General features: G+C 41.4%; 1 protein-coding gene across 1 annotated transcript in view; it reads left to right on the top strand.

Annotated features, from left to right (window-relative positions):
* C7H12orf42 (chromosome 7 C12orf42 homolog) overlaps positions 1 to 20,702 on the top strand; it is a 97,905-nt gene that overhangs the window by 72,538 nt on the left and 4,665 nt on the right. The window contains 1 exon segment of the mRNA XM_060193497.1: positions 18,556 to 18,625. Within this exon segment, the coding sequence (XP_060049480.1) occupies positions 18,556 to 18,625 (70 nt within the window).

Raw genomic sequence — 20,702 nt, 5'->3', positions numbered from 1 at the left:
ACTCGTGGCTGAGAGGGAACGCAATGTCATGCCTTTATTGATCAGAGACAATCCCTTTATATATATCTTTAACCAGAAGTGGCAAGTGGGAAAAGGAAATGGCTGGAGAGGGGGTGGAGAAAAGAGTGAGAAGCTAGAAAACTTCCATAGCAGCTGTTGCAAAGGTTCTAACCAGTGGGATTAACCAATACCCTGCAGGCAGGGCGGGTCTCAGGCAAAACAATGATTATGTAAATAGAGCACAGCATCAGAGCAGGGGGGCTGCCCAACACAGGTTCAAGCCCCTGGCTGTCCACCTGCAACAGGGACACTTCACGAGTGGTGAAGCAGGTCTGTAGGTGTCTGTCTTCCTCTCTCCTTCTCTACGTCCCCTCCTCTCTAAATTTCTCTCTGTCCTATCAAATAAAATGGAAAAAATGGCCACCTGTATCAGTGGATTTGTAATGTGGGCACTGAGTACCAATGATAACCCTGGATGTGATAATAATAATAATAACAATAATAATAATAGTAAGACATTATTCACTTTTTTCTTGCAGAGTACAATTTGCTAAGAGAAAGATTAGGCTGACAGAAGTAAAAAATATAAATCCCTCTCCCCAAAAATCATAATTTTAAGAAGAAAATAGACATGGTGTCCAGGTCATTCAATTACAATGTGATTAGGGCCCAGTGATAATGCAAGAAGAATTCAAAGTTCATTGAGCAGTTAGGGAAAGTGTGAGCATGAGCAGCCAGTGAAGATTTCTGGGAAAAGGCAGGCATTGAAAGTTGATAGGATGTAGACAGGTAAACACCATTACAATGGAGGAGAGCCTGTGTGGAATAAAAGTGATGGGATTGGGGGGCAGGGGAGGGAGATTCAATGCCTAGAAAAGTGACCAGGTATCTTGAAACACCACTACTTTGGTAACTTTGTCCCAAGACACTACATACAGAAGCATTTTGTCTACTTAGTGTTTAGAAAGATAGTATCTTTACTTCCTCATATCCCTTATTTGACTTTTCCTTGGTCTGAAATAATAGAAAGTGAAGTGCCAAGTTTATGTTACATTTAGAAAGATGTCTTCTCTGTGGTACAGTTGAGGAGAATTGCACCAATGTTAGATGTTATGCAAACAAGAATTTCTTTTACATAACAACTTATAGTGAGTCAAAAGTTGATCAATCATAATATGATCCTATTTTGTTATTGAAACTTGGTGAAAGTTCATTAGCATTCATGAAGCACATTCAATAGAAAGTAGATGGAAATAGATATTAAAATGTTGTTCTCCTTTTGGAGTTTGGAGTAATTTTGAAGACCAGATGATTCAATAAGCAGTGTCAAGTACTGAGTGACAGAGAAAATCTAAAGGACCATGAGAGTATACAATTTAAGGCTGTAATCAGTTCAAGGCTTAAGAGAAAAGATGGAAGAATAAGTAGAAATCAGTCAGAGGAGCAGGAACTGTGAAAAATACTCCAGAGAGAAAGAACATGTCTCAGTGTCAGGGGAGAATATGAGAGCATGATGTGACTAAAAAACTAAGAGGACTCTTCTATTGTTTCTATCTTCCTCTCTCATTTCTGCCTTCCTGATTATGGCAGTAAGGTCAGCGTAGGAGCGGAACTATCTACTCACTCATTAATTTTCCTCTTGGTAATGTTCTTTCTAGAACTCTGAAATGAAAATATAAATTCTAGCCTTTAGGGAAGAAGTGTGTATAGTAATCAGGACCGTGTGTATCTGATACTGGACATGGAGATTTTTTTTTTAACTTTATGAGAAATTTGGTGGAGGAGAGAAACAGAAAGAAAGAGGGGAAAATACCAGAGTACTTCTCAATTATGGTGTCAACATTTGAACCAAGGCATCACGCAGGGGCCTACTGTGCTTTGTGTGTTGTGTCTTTCCTGGCCACAGAACTAGTTCTCATCAAGATATTCAAGTAAAAAATTTTGCCAGGTGGTAGTGCAGTGGGTTAAGTGCACATGGCATAAAGTACAAAGACCAGTATAAGGATCCTGGTTCAAGCCCCTGGCTCCCCCACCTGCAGGGGAGTCGCTTCACAGGCGGTGAAGCAGGTCTGCAGGTGTCTGTCTTTCTCTCCTCCTCTCTGTCTTCTCCTTCTCTCTCTATTTCTCTCTGTCCTATCCAACAACAACAAGGGCAACAAAATGGGAAAAGTGGCCTCTAGGAGCCGTGGATTCATGGAGCAGGCACTGAGCCCCAGTAATAACTCTGGAGGCAAAAAAAAAAAAAAAGAAAGAGAGAGAGAAATTTTGCTATCAATTGAGGAACATTCAGTTATTAAGAATGATAAGTCATCTCCTTTACCTCATCTTGGATGGAAATTGATGGCATTGTGTTAATTGAGATAAGCCAGAAAAGAGGACAACTACTAAATGACCCCCTTTATAAGTGGAATTTAAGAAATAAGGATAGAAATGGGAAAAGCAAGGTGAAACTCAGACTAAGTGTGGTGTATTGCACCAAAGCAGAATACTATGTGAAAAGGAGAAGGAAATGAATGAAAAGAACATTTGGGGTCCTCGTGCATGGTGGTGTGTAAGGAGTTAAGTTGGTGATAAAAGTGACTTGCAGACACCAGTCATGAGGAAATGAGGAATTATGCTAGTGTGTCAACTATTAATTAACTAATTAATTAATGTGTAAACCATTAATCCCCCTCCCACCTTAGTAAAATGATGGAAAAAGAAAGTTTGTCATCTTTTCTTGAGTTTAATAGTAAATGCACATGACACTGTTACTGTGACTACCCTACTTCATTCTGTATTGATTTTTAACCAAGATGAAATGTTGTCAGTCAGCCTGGTTTTAGAGCATTTACATACCATTGGATTAGCAGTCTAGATTTTGATAGTTTTCATGGACTCTACCATTAAGAAGACCATCCAAGACTAGCAGGTGCTAAGATATGTGATTCTTCTTTTCAGTGTGGAAAATGTTGCCAGTTGGAAGGAGACCCCGTTTGGTCTAATGATTACATGTTCCTAAATTAATATTCTAATTGAATTGCCTGGTTATTCTAATCCCTCCCCTCATGGCCTCAAGGTATATTCCTTAAATGTGATCTCCTACTATGTTGTCTGCTGCTGCCTCAAAGACGTGAAAGGGTACTGGTTAAAAAGAAGATAATCACTCAAGATCATTTGCCTGGATGGTGTCAGAAGTCAGTCTAATACATTTATCTGGACAAAATTAGGTTTTGACAGAACTTATAAAGTTCTCTTTCTCACTTGTGAAATATGATGGATGTGCCACACTGGTGACCTTTACACAAGGCCACATGTTAATATTCAGGACCTCCCTTTTGTTGGCCCAGAACAATGGCTGTCATTAAGAAAGCTGGGCTTGCCAATATGCCCTCTGTTAGGATGCTGGACCACTCCTGATTGGTCACCAGGAAGTATCATGTGCCTTTGATGGAAGTGACATGGAAGATGTATGGTCTAAGTGCTATGCTCAGCACCACTGCTGTGCAGGGGAGAAAACCACTCTGACCCAAACAGCCCTGCACTCAAACAATGTCGCACCAACCAAAGACAACATATTGGGATGAAAAATGCTTGTAAACTGTGTGTGTTAGAAGATGTATTGGCCAGACGGCCATAGGGCAATCTTTGAACTATTGAAATCTTTAGAAATATTGTTTGGTTCTGAAACAATACTTACAAAACTAATTAATCAAGCATAGATAGTTTATTTTCAGGCTTTCCACAGAGTGCTCCTTTACTGCAAGAATAGGGTCTGTCGGGTTCTTTTTTTGTTGTTTCACAGAGGCGGGCAAAAACTCAGCATGGGCATTTATGTTCATACAAGTTGAAGCTCTAAATTTCAAAATAATATCTACATGGGCCTCTGGGGAGCCCTTCAACAAAGGCTCGGGTTGGAAGTGGCTGGGATCTTGTCTTTGATTGTTCTTGATTTTGCATGTGATTTTTTTCCCCCTGTATATGGTCTGTCCTACTTTCCTCTTTATCTTTATTCATTAAAGAAATCATTTATTTTCAAAATTACGCAAGAAAGGTCATCAGCCCCATTGTTTTCTCTAGCTTGAGGAGGAAAACAGTTTTGCTTTTGTATCTTATTTGTCTTACAGGATAAATATAGCGATGGTTGTTTTCCTGAATATGTTCTACTGCATAATGTGACTTAGAGTGTTTTTCCCATCTTAGCATTCCATGTTAAAGAGGTCACCAAGGAACCACACATTCTCAAGAAGGAAGGGTGAGAAATGTGAAAGCCATTTCATACAGGAAGGCTAAGGTGCCATCTGGAGTGACACCATAGGCAGGTAGCACAAGGCTTTTGTGTCTCAAGCAAGCTAATCATTCAGATGAAAGAATTGCCCGAGTTCTTAGTTGCGTGCAAAATTGTGCTTGGCTAGAGTTGGAGCAAGACATGAAATATTACACTGGGTCATGAATTGTGTGAGTACAATCCCCGAGGGTCAACTCCTGGTTATTTATTTAGAGGCAGATTATCGACTTTGTGGATTATCCACATGCTTCCCACTGTGTCCTCCAGGGCTGTGTCACTATTAATCAGCTAGTTCGAATATGTGAAGCAAAAGAAAAGAAAGGGGACTGAAACCCAACCCACAATTACAGATTGTGATAGAGCTTGTGAGTGCGCCAGCATAAAGATTTAGAAGGGGGGGAAGAGAGATGTTCAGGCTCATTGTTAATCAAGAAAAACACTAATAAACCAAGATGCATAGCCATTTTTTCCAGTTTTTAATTAGTGATTTAATTAAACTTCATTTAATATTGGTTTACAACCAATATTACAACCAATATTACACCATTCCCACCACCAGAGTTCTGTGTCCCTATTCCCTTCATTGGAAATTGCAGTGGTTCTCCCAAGGTCACAGATATGGGTTGACTGTTATTTCTAAAACTGCTTGTCTGTATGTCTATCTGTCTTTTTATCTATCTACATTTTGCCCATTTTTTCTATGGTCTTGTCTTCTCTTTCTTTTTTTTATATTTATTTTATTTATTTATTTATTCCCTTTTGTTGCCCTTGTTGTTTCATTGTTGTAGTTATTATTGTTGTTGTCGTTGTTGGATAGGACAGAGAGAAATGGAGAGAGGAGGGGAAGACAGAGAGGAGGAGAGAAAGACAGACACCTGCAGACCTGCTTCACCGCCTGTGAAGCGACTCCCCTGCAGGTGGGGAGCCGGGGTTCGAACCAGGATCCTTATGCCGGTCCTTGTGCTTTGCGCCACCTGCGCTTAACCCGCTGCGCTACAGCCCAACTCCCGTCTTCTCTTTCTTTTTAAGTCACACCTATACCTATTACTACTTCTAAATGTCTTTCCTTTTTTCCTCTTCTTTCTCCCAAGTCCCAATGGAATTGGGTTTCAGAGCCCTCTAGTCATCTTCCTCTAACATGTATCCTCCTCTAGGAGTATGGACCACATTATTTTAATATTTATTTATTTGATAGATACAACCAGAAATTGAGAGGAAGGGGGAGAAAGAGTAGGACATAGAAACCTGCAGCACCGCTTCACCACTTATGAAGCTTTCCTCCTTCAAGTGGGGTCAGGGAGTTTGAATTCAGCTCCTTGCACATTGTAATATGTGTAATCAACTAAGTGCGCCACCACCCAGCCCCTAGACCAGAATTCTTTGTAGGGTGCAGAAAGTGGAATGTCTGGCTTCTATAATTGCTTCTCTGCTGGATGTGGATGTTGTTGGCAAGTTGATACATACCCCCAGCCTGCTTCTATTTTTCTCTAGTGGGGTAGGAATTTGGAGAGGTGAGGTTCTGGGACACATTGATGAGGTCATCTGCCCAGAGAGGTTAGGATGGAATCATAGTAGCATCTGCAACTTGGTGTCTGAAAGGCAGTAAGTTATGAGGCAGCACAGCCATATATGTGTATGAATATATATATATATTTTTTTCAGCAGAATAGCAAATTTTCAGAAAAAAGAAAATCAGGTATAAACAATGTTGTCAAGAATGTGGCCATCAGGAAGTCCACATACACTGCTGGTGGGAGTGTGACTTGGTGAAGACATTCTGGAAAATCATGGGTATCACATAGTTAAGTGTGAAAATAAACATACCTATGGCTTGGATATTATCACTTTCAGAGAAACTGGAGTGTGGCAGAAGGCATATAGAAGAATGTCCACAGCAGCTACCTTGGCAATACTAACAAAACAAAAGTGGACTTTGTCCAGATAATTCATCAATAAGAGGAGATGAGTAAGTTTTGGCTAGTCATCTAACAAAATTGAGTGGGTCTGTGGCTTCTTTCTTTCTTTCTTTCTTTCTCTCTTTTATACTTTCTTTCCATCATACTTAATTCTGTGGCTGTGTGCATGAATACATACATATATATATATATATAGTTGTAATATATGAAAATACCTTACATTTTGACTTTTTTGTCCTATAAAAGAACAACTTTATATAGTCACCAAGAGAAAGGAGAAAGTAGAGTACTAAAATAGCTTGGACTAGATAAAGCAGCCAAGAATGGGGCAAAGCACAGATTCCCCCCACCCCCCACCCCTCAAGAAGCCTCATCTCCTAGGTTGTGCATATAGTCTCTCAGTTCACCACAACTCAAGTGTTCTTCTAGCGTTTGCCCTTCTTCCGTAGCCAGTCAACAGCATCAGATTGAGCCTAATGTAAAGTTTCGAGACCTCCTTTGAATCTGGAGAGGTGGCAGTCATTGACTATGTGGGTCATAGTCTGTCTGTAGCCGCAGGGGCAGTTCAGGTCATCTCTGGCTCCCCAGCGATGGAACATAGCGGCGCACTGGCCATGGCCTGTTCGACAGCGATTGAGAAGGGCCCAATCATAACGTGCTAGGTCAAAGCTGGGTTGACGCTTGCAGGGGTCTGTGATGAGGTGTTTGTTCTTGACCTCAGCTGACTGCCAACTCTGTTTCCAAGAGTCTGGAACAGAGAAGTTCAGTGTAGGCGTAGGGGACCAGATTGGATGACGAGACGTCAAGCGTTGGACAGGGTGGGCGAAGATATCCGCGTATATTGGCAGGTCCGGTCGAGCATAGACGTGGGAAATGAACTTAGATGATGCCGCATCCCGACGAATATCTGGCGGGGCAATGTTGCTAAGAACTGGCAGCCATGGAACCGGGGTGGAACGGATGGTTCCAGAAATTATCCTCATGCAGGAATATAATTTGGAATCGACCAAGGGGGCTACGGAACCATACTGGGGCACAGTGTTCTGCAGTGGAATAGCATAATGCCAGAGATGATGATTGTAGTGTGGAAGCACTCGCGCCCCATGAGGAGCTGGCCAGTCTTGCAATGATGTTATTCCTCCTGCCCACCTTTGCTGCAGTTTTTATGAGATGTTTGTGAAATGACAGAGTGCGATCGAGAGTAACACCAAGATAGACTGGCTGGGCTTCATGCCAGATTCTCGTATCGCCAAGCTGCACATTAAGCTCACGTGAGGCCGAGGCATGGTGTAAAACAGATGATACCGTTTTTGCAGTGCTAGGAATTAGTCGCCAGTGATCTTACCAATAAATCTATTCCTGCAATTCCAATTAACTCTATCCCCTCTGAAGATTCCTACAGGCGCTTCCGCCAAGCCATCTTCAAAGCAGCTTCCCAAGCCATTCCTCGTGGGAGACGTGCTAACTATACGCCTTGTCTTGATGCTGAATGCGAGCAACTACTAAAGCAGTATGACGAGTCGGGCGACCCAGATGTGGCTGACCATCTCATTGCCTCCCTGGATGCAGCACGCCAATCCCGCTGGCAATAACTCACGGAAAGTCTGAACTTCACCCACTCAAGTAGGAAGGCCTGGAAGCTTCTTCACAGACTGGGTGCCGGTAGCCAACCCCCTCCCGTCTCCCATCCTCCCGTATCTCCAAACTCAGTGGCCAGTCACCTAACTCAAGTTGGACGTGCTAAGATCGACCCAGTCTGGAAAAGAGAAATTTCCCATGAGTGGTCATCCCACTTCCGGTTATCTTGTCCATCTCCAAAAATCTCTCCCTTTACACTGTCTGAACTGGAAGACACTTTGAAGAGGGTTAAACCGGGAACAGCTGCTGGCTATGATAACATCACCCCAGAACTCATTCTTAACCTGGGCCCCGCGGCAAAGAAGTGGCTCACTTCATTCCTGTCCCACATCTTGGAATCTGAGTCTATGCCCAAAGTTTGGCGTTGTGCGAAGATTATAGCAGTTTTGAAACCAAAGAAAGACCCAACACTGGCCGCCAGCTATAGACCAATTTCTCTCCTCTCCGTGTGTTACAAACTCCTTGAGAGGCTGCTTCTGTCACGTATTTCTCATCTTACAGAGAAATTCCTATCACCCGCCCTGGCTGGTTTCCGCCCAGGAAGATCTACCTGCGAACAAGCCCTGGCCCTCTCAACTTACATTGAAAATGGATTCCAGAAGAATTTAAAGACGGGTGCTGTCTTTGTTGATCTCACAGCAGCCTATGACAGGGTCTGGCACCGTCGTCTCCTGGTCAAGATCTCAAGATGCCTGCCTCCATGGGTGGCCAACACTATATCGTTTCTTCTCCAAAACAGAAGATTCCGGGTACATCTGGGTGACAAGTCTAGCAGATGGAGACTTGTCTCAAGTGGCCTCCCCCAGGGCTCTGTTCTGGCTCCTACGCTATTCAATATTTACATCAATGACCTCCCAGAAACTTCTTCAAGGAAGTTCATCTACGCCGATGACATCTGCTGTGCAACTCAGGCATCAAAGTTCGACATCCTCGAGGAAACACTCACGAAAGACATGTCTCTGATATCTGATTACTGTAAAAAATGGCGACTAATTCCTAACTCAAGTGTTGATGCATCTTGACTCTAAGATTCCCCCTGTGAACACAGCCCCATTCTCCTCTAAACAGTTCTTAAGGCACAGCTAGGGGAAAGGGAAAGAATGAAGTGTGGACTCCATTAAATTCCATTATGTGGTTTAAGGATCTATCTAATAAAGAGCATGTCATTGGAGCTTTTTTTGTTCCTGTAACCAAAAGTCTGTTTATGATTTATTTTTGATTTTAGACATACAGGAGATGGTCCCACTGTGCATCCAGTAAGTCACTATCTCTATGTTTCACTTCTCAAACAGTTGCCACCAGCCTTTTCACAACGTGAACATACTGGAGTTAAAAAAAATCTGAAGGTGAACTGGAGGCAGAGTGATGTAACTTAGTCAGAGCAGCTACAGATGGGGAATTAGTGTGAAGGGTGCAGAATCCTGTTCCTACTAGATCAGTGAGAGGATGTGTTTGTCTTTCTCCACAGAACATCATTAAAGAAACATCAGTTGTTCTTTCTCATGCGCTGTTTTGTAGCTCAAGGGACAGATGAATTATCTCTAGAAAATGCATCCACTTCTGAGATTTTTTTTATTTCTCTTGAAATATCCCACCTGCTACATCATCACTGAAAATGGAGTTAGTGGCAGGCAGAAGAAGACCTGTGTTGCACAGTCAAGTTGCAGAATTGGCTATACAGTGAGAGGCCTGTCTAAAGACGAATATGGGAAAGAAGTTTGTGACAATCAGAAACAAGCAAAAACCTCCAAATTGCTTTACTTGAGAAAAAACAGCCACTTGCACGAGTGCATTATACTGGGGGCAGGGCTAGTGGGTGAGTCAGAGGACAGTTTGAATATAGATTTTCTTTGGACTAATTTCAGGCACTGGGCCTTGGACAAAATAGTGAACCTAAAATGCCACCCACTTCTTCTGTGCCTGAGAAATAACATCAATAGAATTAACTGTGGGTCCAGGTAGGTCCAGCAGGGTAGTGTCTGACTTGTGGTTAGTACCAACTATCTGTTAGCTGGGAATTGTGGGAGCTTTTATCCCTTCCATCATCAAGCTAAGTTCATTGTGCTCATAGCTTTTCTCTGGCATCCTGGAGGATGATGGTATGGTAGAAAATCTAATATTTTAGATTTTTTAGAACCAAAACTATGACACCATCTCCCCAGACAATAACCTGGGTCCACCTGCATATTAGATGTCAGGCGCAGGCAAATCTAGTAAAGTCATGGGCCCCTTGGAATATACCTAAAATTAACCTACAAGTTTTTTCCAAAATGGAGACCCCAAATCTTCATCTGCAATATTCTTGCCTTTAGGTTCATGATTATTTAACAAATTGTTTTGCTTTATATGTTAACTCTTTTTCATCCACCAGGTTCCAGATGCTACCATGCTACCATGATGCCAACCTGACTTACCTGGGCTGATAACCCCGCCATGTGTCCTGGAGCCCTGCCTCCCCAAGCTCTCTCCCACTAGGGAAAGAGAGAGAAAGGCTGGGAGTATGGATCAACCTGCTAATGCCCATATTCAGTGGGAAATCAAATACAGAAGCCAGACCTTCCACCTTCTGCACCCCATAATGACCCTGGGTCCATACTCCCAGAGGGATAAACAGTAGGGAAGCTATCAAGCGAGAGGACTGGATAGAGATTTCTGGGGGTGCAGGGAGTTGGGTGGTAGCACAGCTGGTTAAGCACAGGTGGTACAAAGCACAAGGACCAGCATAAGGATCCAGGTTCAAGCCCCCGGGTCCCCATCTGCGGAGGAGTCACTTCACAGGTGGTGAAGCAGGTCTGCAGGTGTCTATCTTTCTCCCCTTCTCTCTCCATTTGTCTCTGTCCTATCTAACAATGACTACATCAACAACAACAACAATAAAAAACAAGGGTAACAAAAGGGAAAATAAATAAATAAATATAAAAAATTAAAAAAGAACTCCTTTCAGATTTCTGAGGGTGGGAATTGTGTGGAAATGTACCCTCTTATCATATAGTCTTGTCAATATTTCTATTTTATAAATAAAAGTTAAAAATGTGGAAAAAAGAATGCTTTGTGAAAACTGCAGAGAGGAAATTCTGGGTTTTTTTTTTAGCTTACAATGTTTTTAAATTTTATTTATCATTTACTATTAGTTTATAAAACTACATGTCAACAGGAGTATAATACCACACCATTCCCACCACCAGAGTTCAGAATCCCCAATCCCTCCATTGCAAACCACTACAGTTCTCTCAAGGTTGCAGGCTTGGGTGAACCATCATCTCTACAACTACCTGTCTATATTTGCACATAATTGCCCCCTTTTTATTCCAGACCCAGTCCTCTCTTCTCCTCCAAGCCACATATAACCCTATTACTACATCCAAATGTCCCTCCTCTTTTCCTCCTTTCTGTCCAGGTCATGATGGATCTGGAGTTCAGAGTCCTTTTATCCTCTTCCTCCTATCATTTCTCCTCCAATTGGAGTATGGATCAAGACTGTTTTGAGGGTGCAGAAGGTAGGAGTTCTGGCTTCTGTAATTGCTTCTCTGCTGGACATGGGTATTGGCAGGTTGATCCATACCTGAGTCTATTTCTATCTTTGCCTAGTGGGGTAGAGCTCTGGAGAGGTGAGGTTCCAAGACACACTGGTGAGGTTGTCTGCCCAGAGAACTCAGGATGGAATCATGGTAGCATCTGCAACTTGGTGTCTGGAAGGTGGCAGGACATAAAGTGAGACAAAATGATTAATGAATAGGAACCAAAAAGTAGGAACACAGCAGATGAGATTAAGGATCTTAGGGTGGAAGAAAGCTTGGAAATCCATTTTAGGCATATTTCTAGGTGGTCACTACTATGGTAGATTTTGCTTGAGTTGATAGCTAGCATGAAGTTGAATAAAAATACTGTCAGAGAAAATGGTGTCAGAGTGGAGAAAAGGGATTAGAAAAGTTGGATTAGGGCATACAGTAGCTCTCATTCTTGAAAAAAAAAACTGTGGATAAAATTCACTATTTACATCCATCCACCTGGATATATATATATATATATATATATATATATATATATATATATATATAGTGTGTGTGTGTGTGTGTGTGTGTGTGTGTGTGTGTGTGTGTATATATATATATATATAATATGGCACCAGAGTCTGTGTAATCTCTGTGTTTCTAGTCTGAGCTCACAGCTCATGGTCACAGCTGGGAACATTGCAGGCTGCAGTCCTTTCAGGACCAGTCTTCCTGGAGTGGCAGGGCAGGATACACCAACCTTCCTTCAGAGACTGAAGTCATCCCTACCATCACTGCTTTATGGTGAGAGCAAGGTCCTGGGAAGAACTGCAAGAGGGCTTATGTGACGGTCCTGATGGAAGTCACCAGTGGTGGTGGAGAGAGGAATCCATTAGAGGTCTAGGCCCATCATATTTGCATGGGAATTTAAGGATTCCCTAAGTAGGGCCCTAGATGGTGAGGTAGTGTGATATTGACCAAAACAGCCATGATTAAATGAGCCTTATCCAACTTTTGTAGTTCTTTCTTTATGTGATGACTTTAGACTTTCCCCTAGTTGTTTAAGCACTGAATGTCATTTGTTGAACCCAACCACAATTAGATTTTAGGATCTGTCCTTTTTTGGGCCTTTCTACTAGGTTGCCAAGCTAATTTAGGCTAAGTCTAATTGATTAGAGAATGTACGATGCCTTCGTTAGGCACTTCAATTAGGATTGCAGTTTTATTAGGTCTAAGTGTAATCACTGAGGAATATTGAACACCTATACTTTGAGTTCTATAATTACCCCCTTGCTTATGTGTTGGTATGCTTCTAGTTCTGCTTCTGGGATCTCTTCTGTTACATTGCTTGACGTTGTGGTCTGTTTACATGGTCATTCTGTTACATTGGTTTGGTCTCACTCCCCCTGTCTCTGGGAGATTTGGTTTAGCCCTTGCTTTTCTCGCTTCTTGCTTTCTCCCCACACCCTATCCTGGATAGATCCAGAGTTCTTGACGCTGCTGCCAGAGGGGAAGGATGCAGGACAAATTTGAGTTGTGATTAGATTAAATTAGTTTTTTGAACCATTGGCTCGTAAATAAAGAAATATAGCTTCTCCGCTCAGCCTTGTGTCCCAGGTCGTCTGTCTACCACCACGAAGCTAGCCGGGCATACTGGTGCGCTGAATATTAATGACATTTATGGATACATGTACACCTGTACCCAGTACCCTAAACCCTTGCCTATATCTAGCATCTGTAACTTTATTAGATGCTGTGCCATCTAATGTAGATGTAGGTAGTCCCATGTGTTAGGAAAGATCTCACCAGGTTTGAAGAGCTTCGAAGTTGACAGAATTGGGAGGATCCATATCTCTGGCTATAGTGCACAGTAAGAATTCAGTAGTGTTGGTGTATTGCACCAAAGGAAAAGACTCTGGGGCGGGTGGGGGGAGAATACAGGTCCTGGAAAAGGATTACAGAGGACCTAGTGGGGGTTGCATTGTTATGTGGAAAACTGAGAACTGTTATGCATGTACAAACTATTGTATTCCCTGTCGAATGTAAAACATTAATCTCCAAATAAAGGAAAAAAAAGAATTCTTTAGTGGCATAATATGGGATGGCAGCACTAGTACTGATTTGGTTGAGGTCAGCAGAGATACCACCTGGCAGTAAGGAATTAGAAAAAATATCAAGAAGTTATTATTAAAAGTGTATTAATAATTTAAGCCCAGTTTTGAAATTCAATCAGTTTAATAATCTTAAATCTTAAGTGATTAGATTAAAAGAATATATACTCACAACTGAAGTCTATGCATTAAAAAGCTTGAGACATTCATTCTATATTTCCCCTCTCATATTGATTAAGTAGTGATGTATAAGGCTATAAATTAATAGGATTATATACAAACACCATTCTTGCTACCAAGGGACTGTGTCCCTACCCCCCCGCCCCCTACAGTGGAGCTAAAGATCTACCCTCTAAACCCACCGAATTTTTTACCTTGGCGCAATACTCCAAACTCAGACAGCTTCTGTTTTGCGTTACCATTTCTGTTCTAGTTTTTCAACTTCTGTAATGTTCCTGGTGGCCATGTTAATGAGGATCACCACATATTCCTCTTTCTCTTTCTGGCTTATCTCAATTAGCATAATTCCTTATAGCTCTATTCAAGATGGGTTGAAGAAGGTGGATTCATTATTTTTAATAGCTGAGTAGTATTCCATTGTGCATATAGACCACAACTTTCTCAGCCACTCATCTGTTTTTTAATTTTTATTTATTTATTTTTAATTTTTTAAAATTTATTTTCCCTTTTGTTGCCCTTGTTGTTTAACATTGTTGCGGTTGTTGATGTCGTCATTGTTGTTGGCTAGGACAGAGAGAAATGGAGAGAGGAGGGGAAGACAGAGAGGGGGAGAGAAAGACAAACACCTGCAGACCTGCTTCACAGCCTGTGAAGTGACTCCCCTGCAGGTGGGGAGCCGGGGGATCGAAACAGGATCCTTCTGCCAGTCCTTGCGCTTTGCGCCACGTGCACTTAATCCACTCCGCCACCGCCCGACTCCCACCACTCATCTGTTGTTGGACACATGAGTTGTTTCCAAATTTTGATTATTACAAATTGTGATGTCTGGAACCCCACCTCCCCAGAGCCCTACCTCACTAGGGAAAGATAGAAACAGGCTCAGGGTATGGATTCAGTCTGTCAACACCCATGTCCAGTGGAGAAGCAATTACAGAAGCCAGACCTCCCACCTTTTGCACCCCATAAGGATCTTTAGTTCACATGCCCAGAGGGATAAAGAATAGGGAGGCTTCCAATGTGGGGAATTCTGGTGGTGGGAATTGTATAGAATTGTACCCTTCTACTGCTCTTTCCACACCCCCTCCCCGAGCCTGAAATCTGATATGCAAGTGGATCCAAGTTATTGTCTGGGGAGGTGATGTGATGGCTGGAAAAGGACCAGAAAGCTGGATCAGGGAAGAGAGTAGCTCCCAAATATGGGAAAGGTGTATAAATATTGTTGACTGTAAACCCCATCGATTTGATGTGATCTGGGGCCTATATTCAGCTTAGGAGCCTATGCATCCCTGTAGATCTGAGCTCACATTCTGTGATCATCAATAGGAACATTCCAAGCTTTCCTCCCCAAAAACCTAGTATATTCAGAGGCCCTTTGGAATATAACTAAAATATACCTACTAGCTATCTACAGAACGGAGGCCCCCCCCCAACTCTTTATCTTCACTACTCCAGCCTTTAGGTTCATGATTAGTCAACAGTTTGTTTGGCTTTATATGTTAACTCTCTTTTTAGCTACCAGGTTCCAGATGCTAGCATGATGCCAACCAGACTTCCCTGGACAGAAGACCCTGCCAGTGTGTCCTGGAGCTCCGATTCCCCAGAACCCTGCCCCACTAGGGAAAGAGAGAAGCAGGCTGGGAGTATGGATCGACCTGCCAAAGCCCATGTTCAGTGGAGAAGCAATCACAGAAGCCAGACCTTCCACCTTCTGCATCCCACAATGACCTGACCATGGGTCCATACTCCCAGAGGGTTAAAGAATAGGAAAGCTATCAAGGGAGGGGATGGGATACAGAGTTCTGGTGGTGGGAATTGTGTGGAGTTGTACCCCTCTTATCCTATGGTTTTGTCAATGTTTCCTTTTTATAAATAAATAAAAAATAAATAAAATAAATTTTAAAAAGAATTGTACCCCTCTTATTCCACAATCTTGTCAATCATTATTCTTCTTCTAGCGTTTGCCCTTCTTCCATAGCCAGTCAACAGCGCCAGGTTGAGCCTGATGTCTGCTTGTTGCTGGCTTTGAAAGTGACTGGGATCCATGTGGATTCAGTCGGCTAGGAAGGATCGTCAGTTTCCCCAATAAATGGGTACTCACGGGATGCACCACGAGAAGGTCGATCCAATGCATCCCTCAATCATTATTAAATCACTAATATAAAAATAAATAAATAAAAAGAAATATCAAGAAGTATGGACATAGTCCTAGAGGTTCCAGGACTAGGAAAAATGAGGATTTTAAAGAGAATGCAAGGAGTTTCTTGTAGTCTTAGCATTTATAATAGTAATAATTAATTATTATTATTATTATTATTATAACCAGAGTAGTTGGGGGTTTGTTTTCTATGATAATCAAATGGTTAGCATCTAGAGTAATATACTTGCCCTCACTGTGCTTTGTGCCCTTTAATGGTAGCTGAACATCTTCATATTTTAGACACTTGCAGGCAAAATGGTCTTGATCTGTCTGGCCTAAAGTTGTAGTTGACTTTAATGTTTACAAAGCTATGTGTGCAGATATATTTTTAGAGCTCCTTAAACAATTTAAGCCCAGTGTCAGAATCTGATCATCTTACAAATCTGAAACATTGAATACTTAGACCAAAGCAAATATTTATACTTAGAGCTATGATCTAGGAAGTTAGAGAACTTGAAGTATTATCTATTTCCCTCCTAACATGATACACTAATAGTGACCCATGAGATTATAAATTAATAGGATTATAATTTCACTCCTTTCCTGTCACAGGAAGGTCTATGCACACCCCTTACCCCCTAGATAACCACTGTAGTTTTCCACAGTCTAAATATGAGTTGGCTTTTTTGTTTGTTTCAAGTATGTGTGTTCATTCCTCTTGATTCCACATATGAGTGAAACCATCCTATAGTTGTCCCTTACCTCCTTGCTTACTTCACTAAGCATAATCTTCTCAAGTTTCATTCATTTTATCCCAAAGGACATAAAGTCATTTTTTTTCTTTTCTTTTGCCTCCTGGTTTACTGCTGTGGATTGGTTCCTGCATTATGAATTCACTGCTCCTGGCAGCCATGTTTTTTCCATTATTGTTGTTGTTGCTGTTATCGTTGTTGGATAGGACAGAGAGAAATCTAGAGAGGAAGGGAAGACAGAGAGTGAAAGAGAAAGATAAATACTTGTAGACTTGCTTCACTGCTTGTGAAGTGAAACCCCCTCCCTGCAGGTGGGGACCCAGGGGCTCAAACTAGAATCCTTGCACTTCATGCTATGATTAGCCTGGTGTGCCACTGCCTGATCCCCCAAAGTTGTCTTTTTTTATACTGCTGAAAAAGAGAGGAGAGAGAGAGACAGAGAGAGAGAGAGAGAGAGAGAGGATTCTTTGTGGAGAAAGGTATGTCTAGTATCACAGCTTTAAGCATGTTCATGATGGTTTGGATAGAATAAAACTGTAACAGTGTCTGAGATTTCAGATGAATTTATTAAAACTTAGATTCTTGACTGTATATTATAATCCTAGAGGGACTTACGAAGTACAGTCTGTAGCGTGTGTGTGTGTGTGTGTGTGTGTGTGTGTGTGTGTCCACTCCCTCATGTGTGACTTTGCTGCTCTGGATCACATTCTTATTCAGGTAGAGACAGAGAAAGGGAGTGATACCACTGCACCTGAACTTCCTTTGGCCTAAAGTTTGTATTTTTCAAAGCATGGCAGGTGTTGGCCAGTGTGCAGCCATGTTAGGAAATACCACGTTAGGCTCAAGAGACATATGACCTCACAGAGCACTAGACTTGAAATCCTGAACAGTGGACTCTGGCTCAAGATCTGTCAATATCTTGGGTGACATATTTGAATTAGAAACAAAAAGCCTGAAAGCCGTCTGGAGATTGCAAAAGCCCCTTGCATTTTCAAAAGTCTCCTCTTATCATTGAATCAATTGGTTGTCCTAACTCGATTCAGGCATCCTAATAGTGTTTTAATGAGGAGACCTGAAATTCCTCCAGCGGTCTGTTAAGCTGGAAACTCTGACATGCTGTGTTACACTTCATTTTGCTATAAATTGGCCAGTCAATTTAGCCTCACAATGATCAATTATGTATGCTCCAGTAACCTTTTGATATTGAAGTAGGACTTAGTACATGGCAGAAGCTCAGTAAATAATGTAAATAACAGTTAATAAACTAGGTAAATAAACACTTGTCCCAACATTATACAAGGTGGAATTGATTAATATTTTATAATTATTTCCCATGTAAATGTAGATTCACAAATATTACATATACACATTGACTGTGGAATATGCCTATTTTATTAAAAATTCAATTCATTATTTGCTGTCCTGATAAGCAGTGAAATCTTTGATGTAGAGATAAGACTCAGGTCCTAGGGAAGGTTTTTTTTAATTTTATTTATAAAATAGAAATATTGGCAAGACTATAGGATAAGAGGGGTACATTTCCACACAATTTCTGCCCCCAGAACTCTGTATTGGGAAGTGTTTAAGTAGAGGTAGATGATGAGGGTTTTGTGAGTCAACTTCTGATGGCCACTAAGGTCTCTCTCTCTCTCTTTCTTTCTATTTTTTTTCTCTTTTGTAATTAATTTTTTTTTCCAGATCACTGCCTATCTCTGGTTTGTGGTGGAGCTGGGGACTGAACCTGGGATCTTAGAGCCTCAGGCATGAGAGTCTATTTGCATAACCATTATGCTATCTACCCCCATCCATCTTTCTTTTAAAAAATATTTATTTTAGAGAAAGACACAAGCATATTTGTGTGTGTGTGTGTGTGTGTGTGTGTGTGGAGAGAGAGAGAGAAAGATGGAGAGAGAAAGACCAGAGCACTGCTCAGCTCTGGCTTATGATGGTGCTGGGCATTGAACCTGAAACTTGAAAGCCTTAGGCATGAAAATTGTCTTTTGCATAAACATTATGCTATCTCCCCAGTACCATTAAGTTCTCTTTTAACCTGTAACTTTTAGGTTGTGAAGGTCCGTCCCTTCAGTCCTTCCATCTTGGCCTTGCTAGTGATATGGACTAGATCAAATGCCAGTGATTCTAAAACTATAGACTTTCCACAGGGATTGAGTCCCAGAACTATTATTTTGAAAGGGTCTAGATACTTCTCTGCATTTGGGGAAGCTTTAGCATTTCAAATTCTGAACTTCAATATGAAATGGAGCAACAAATAAAATTACAAATTCAGTCTTGAGGGTCAGGTGGTAGCGCAGTAGGTTAAGCGTACATTGTGCAAAGTGCAAGGACCTGCATAAGGATCCCGGTTCGAGCCCCCAGCTCCCCACCTGCAGGGATGTCACTTCACAGGTGGTGAAGCAGGTCTGCAGGTGTCTATCTTTCTCTCCCTCTTTCTGTCTCTTCTCCTCTCTCAATTTCTCGCTGTCATATCCAACAATAACATTAATGGTAACAATAACAATAATAACAACAAAATAGGAAAAAATGGACACCAGGAACAGTGGATTCATAGTGCAGGTAACAAGCCCCAGCAATAACCTTGGAGGCAATTAATTAATTAATTAATTTAATTAAAGTTCAATTTCATAAAGTATTGGAAGACACTAAAACTTGTAGAGCTCTAAGATCTGCACATATACAAAGCTCATGAATAGCTCCCCATAGTTCCAAGCTCAATATTTATAAAATAATATTCTGAGATAAACGTGGGGTGAAAGAAGATAAATAATGTAACTTTTATAGGACTGGCATAGCCCAGAGATACAAAACTGGTGATTCAGACAGCATATATACTTTATGTAGCGCATTCTGTGCTTTAAAAAAGTGTTAACCAACATTAAAAATAGATGTGCATATGTTTTACATATATATGTACATATATTTATCACATATTTATGATTCACCTGAAAAATCAGAAAGTTCTAGCTACACTAGGTCCACATTTGCTCATAGCAAATAGCGATGCAAGGCAAGATCTGAGATGCTGCTGGGCAGTTTTGATGGGACATGGGTTTCTAGGACATCACCATTTGGCTTCTTTTCTTATTCTTATTTCTGCTTTTAATTTTTTTTTGCCACTAGAGTTATTGTTGGAGCTCAGTGCCTACACTATAGATCCACTGCTCCTGGCAACCACTCCCCCCACTTTTTTCCTTTTCTTGATAAGATAGAAATTTAGAGGCCTGAAGGAAACAGAGAGAGAAAGTGAGATACTCACAGTCCTGCTTCACAATTTGTGAAGCTTCTCCCCTGTATATGGGGAATGGGGGCTTCAACCCAGGTCCTTACATATGGTAATATGTGCACTCAACTGGCTGCACCAATGCCTGAACCAGAAGCACTGCTTTGATCCCCCTTCTGCAGATGAGGCTGTGATATAGGAGAAGTACTTACGATAGCCAGTGTCCTATTTGTCATTTGGCTGATCTTGAGCACAGGGACTAGTCACCACCTGTTCCAACATTATACCATGTGACTTTGGAAATTATTCCCCATAAGTAATATATGTATATATTCACAAACTGTAACATACTCCTATTACATTGCAAATTCTTGTTAAGCATCATCACACTCTGACAGCATGGGTGGAATTTGAAAAGATTATGCTAAGAGAAGTAAGTCAGAATGCGAAAGACAAATCCCAAGTGACCTCACTCATGTATGGAATATAAAGAAACCAATCCTTCAGACAAAACAAAAACCAACCCTTAGGTTCTGACAGCAGAACTGAGGTTACGAGAGATTAAGAGATGTGGACTGGGGGCAAAGAGTGGAGGAAGTCCAGTGAACTATGGGACAGAGTCACTAGCACTTTGGTGGTAGGTGTGGTGTGGTAGCATATGTTTAAAGCTGTTGGAACCTGTGCTCTTCAAACACACAGAGTATTGGGAGCCAGGCAGTGCCACACCTATAGAGCACACGTTACAGTGCACAAGGACCTCGGGGGGGGGGGGGGATCCTCCTGCAGGAGGAAAGTTTCATGATCAATGAAGCACTGCTGAAAGTAGCTTTCTCCTTCCCTATCAATTAATTTATCGGGTAAAGATACAATAAAGAAACATTAAAAAAACACAGTGCTGTAAACCAGTATTGCCTCAATAAAATTTATGCTATAGTTCTAATAAGGTTGAGGATCATTATGTCCAGGGTTTCA

This window comes from Erinaceus europaeus, chromosome 7 (assembly GCF_950295315.1).
Source record: "Erinaceus europaeus chromosome 7, mEriEur2.1, whole genome shotgun sequence".
NCBI lineage: Eukaryota > Metazoa > Chordata > Mammalia > Eulipotyphla > Erinaceidae > Erinaceus > Erinaceus europaeus.
This window is presented reverse-complemented; position numbering and strand designations above follow the sequence as displayed.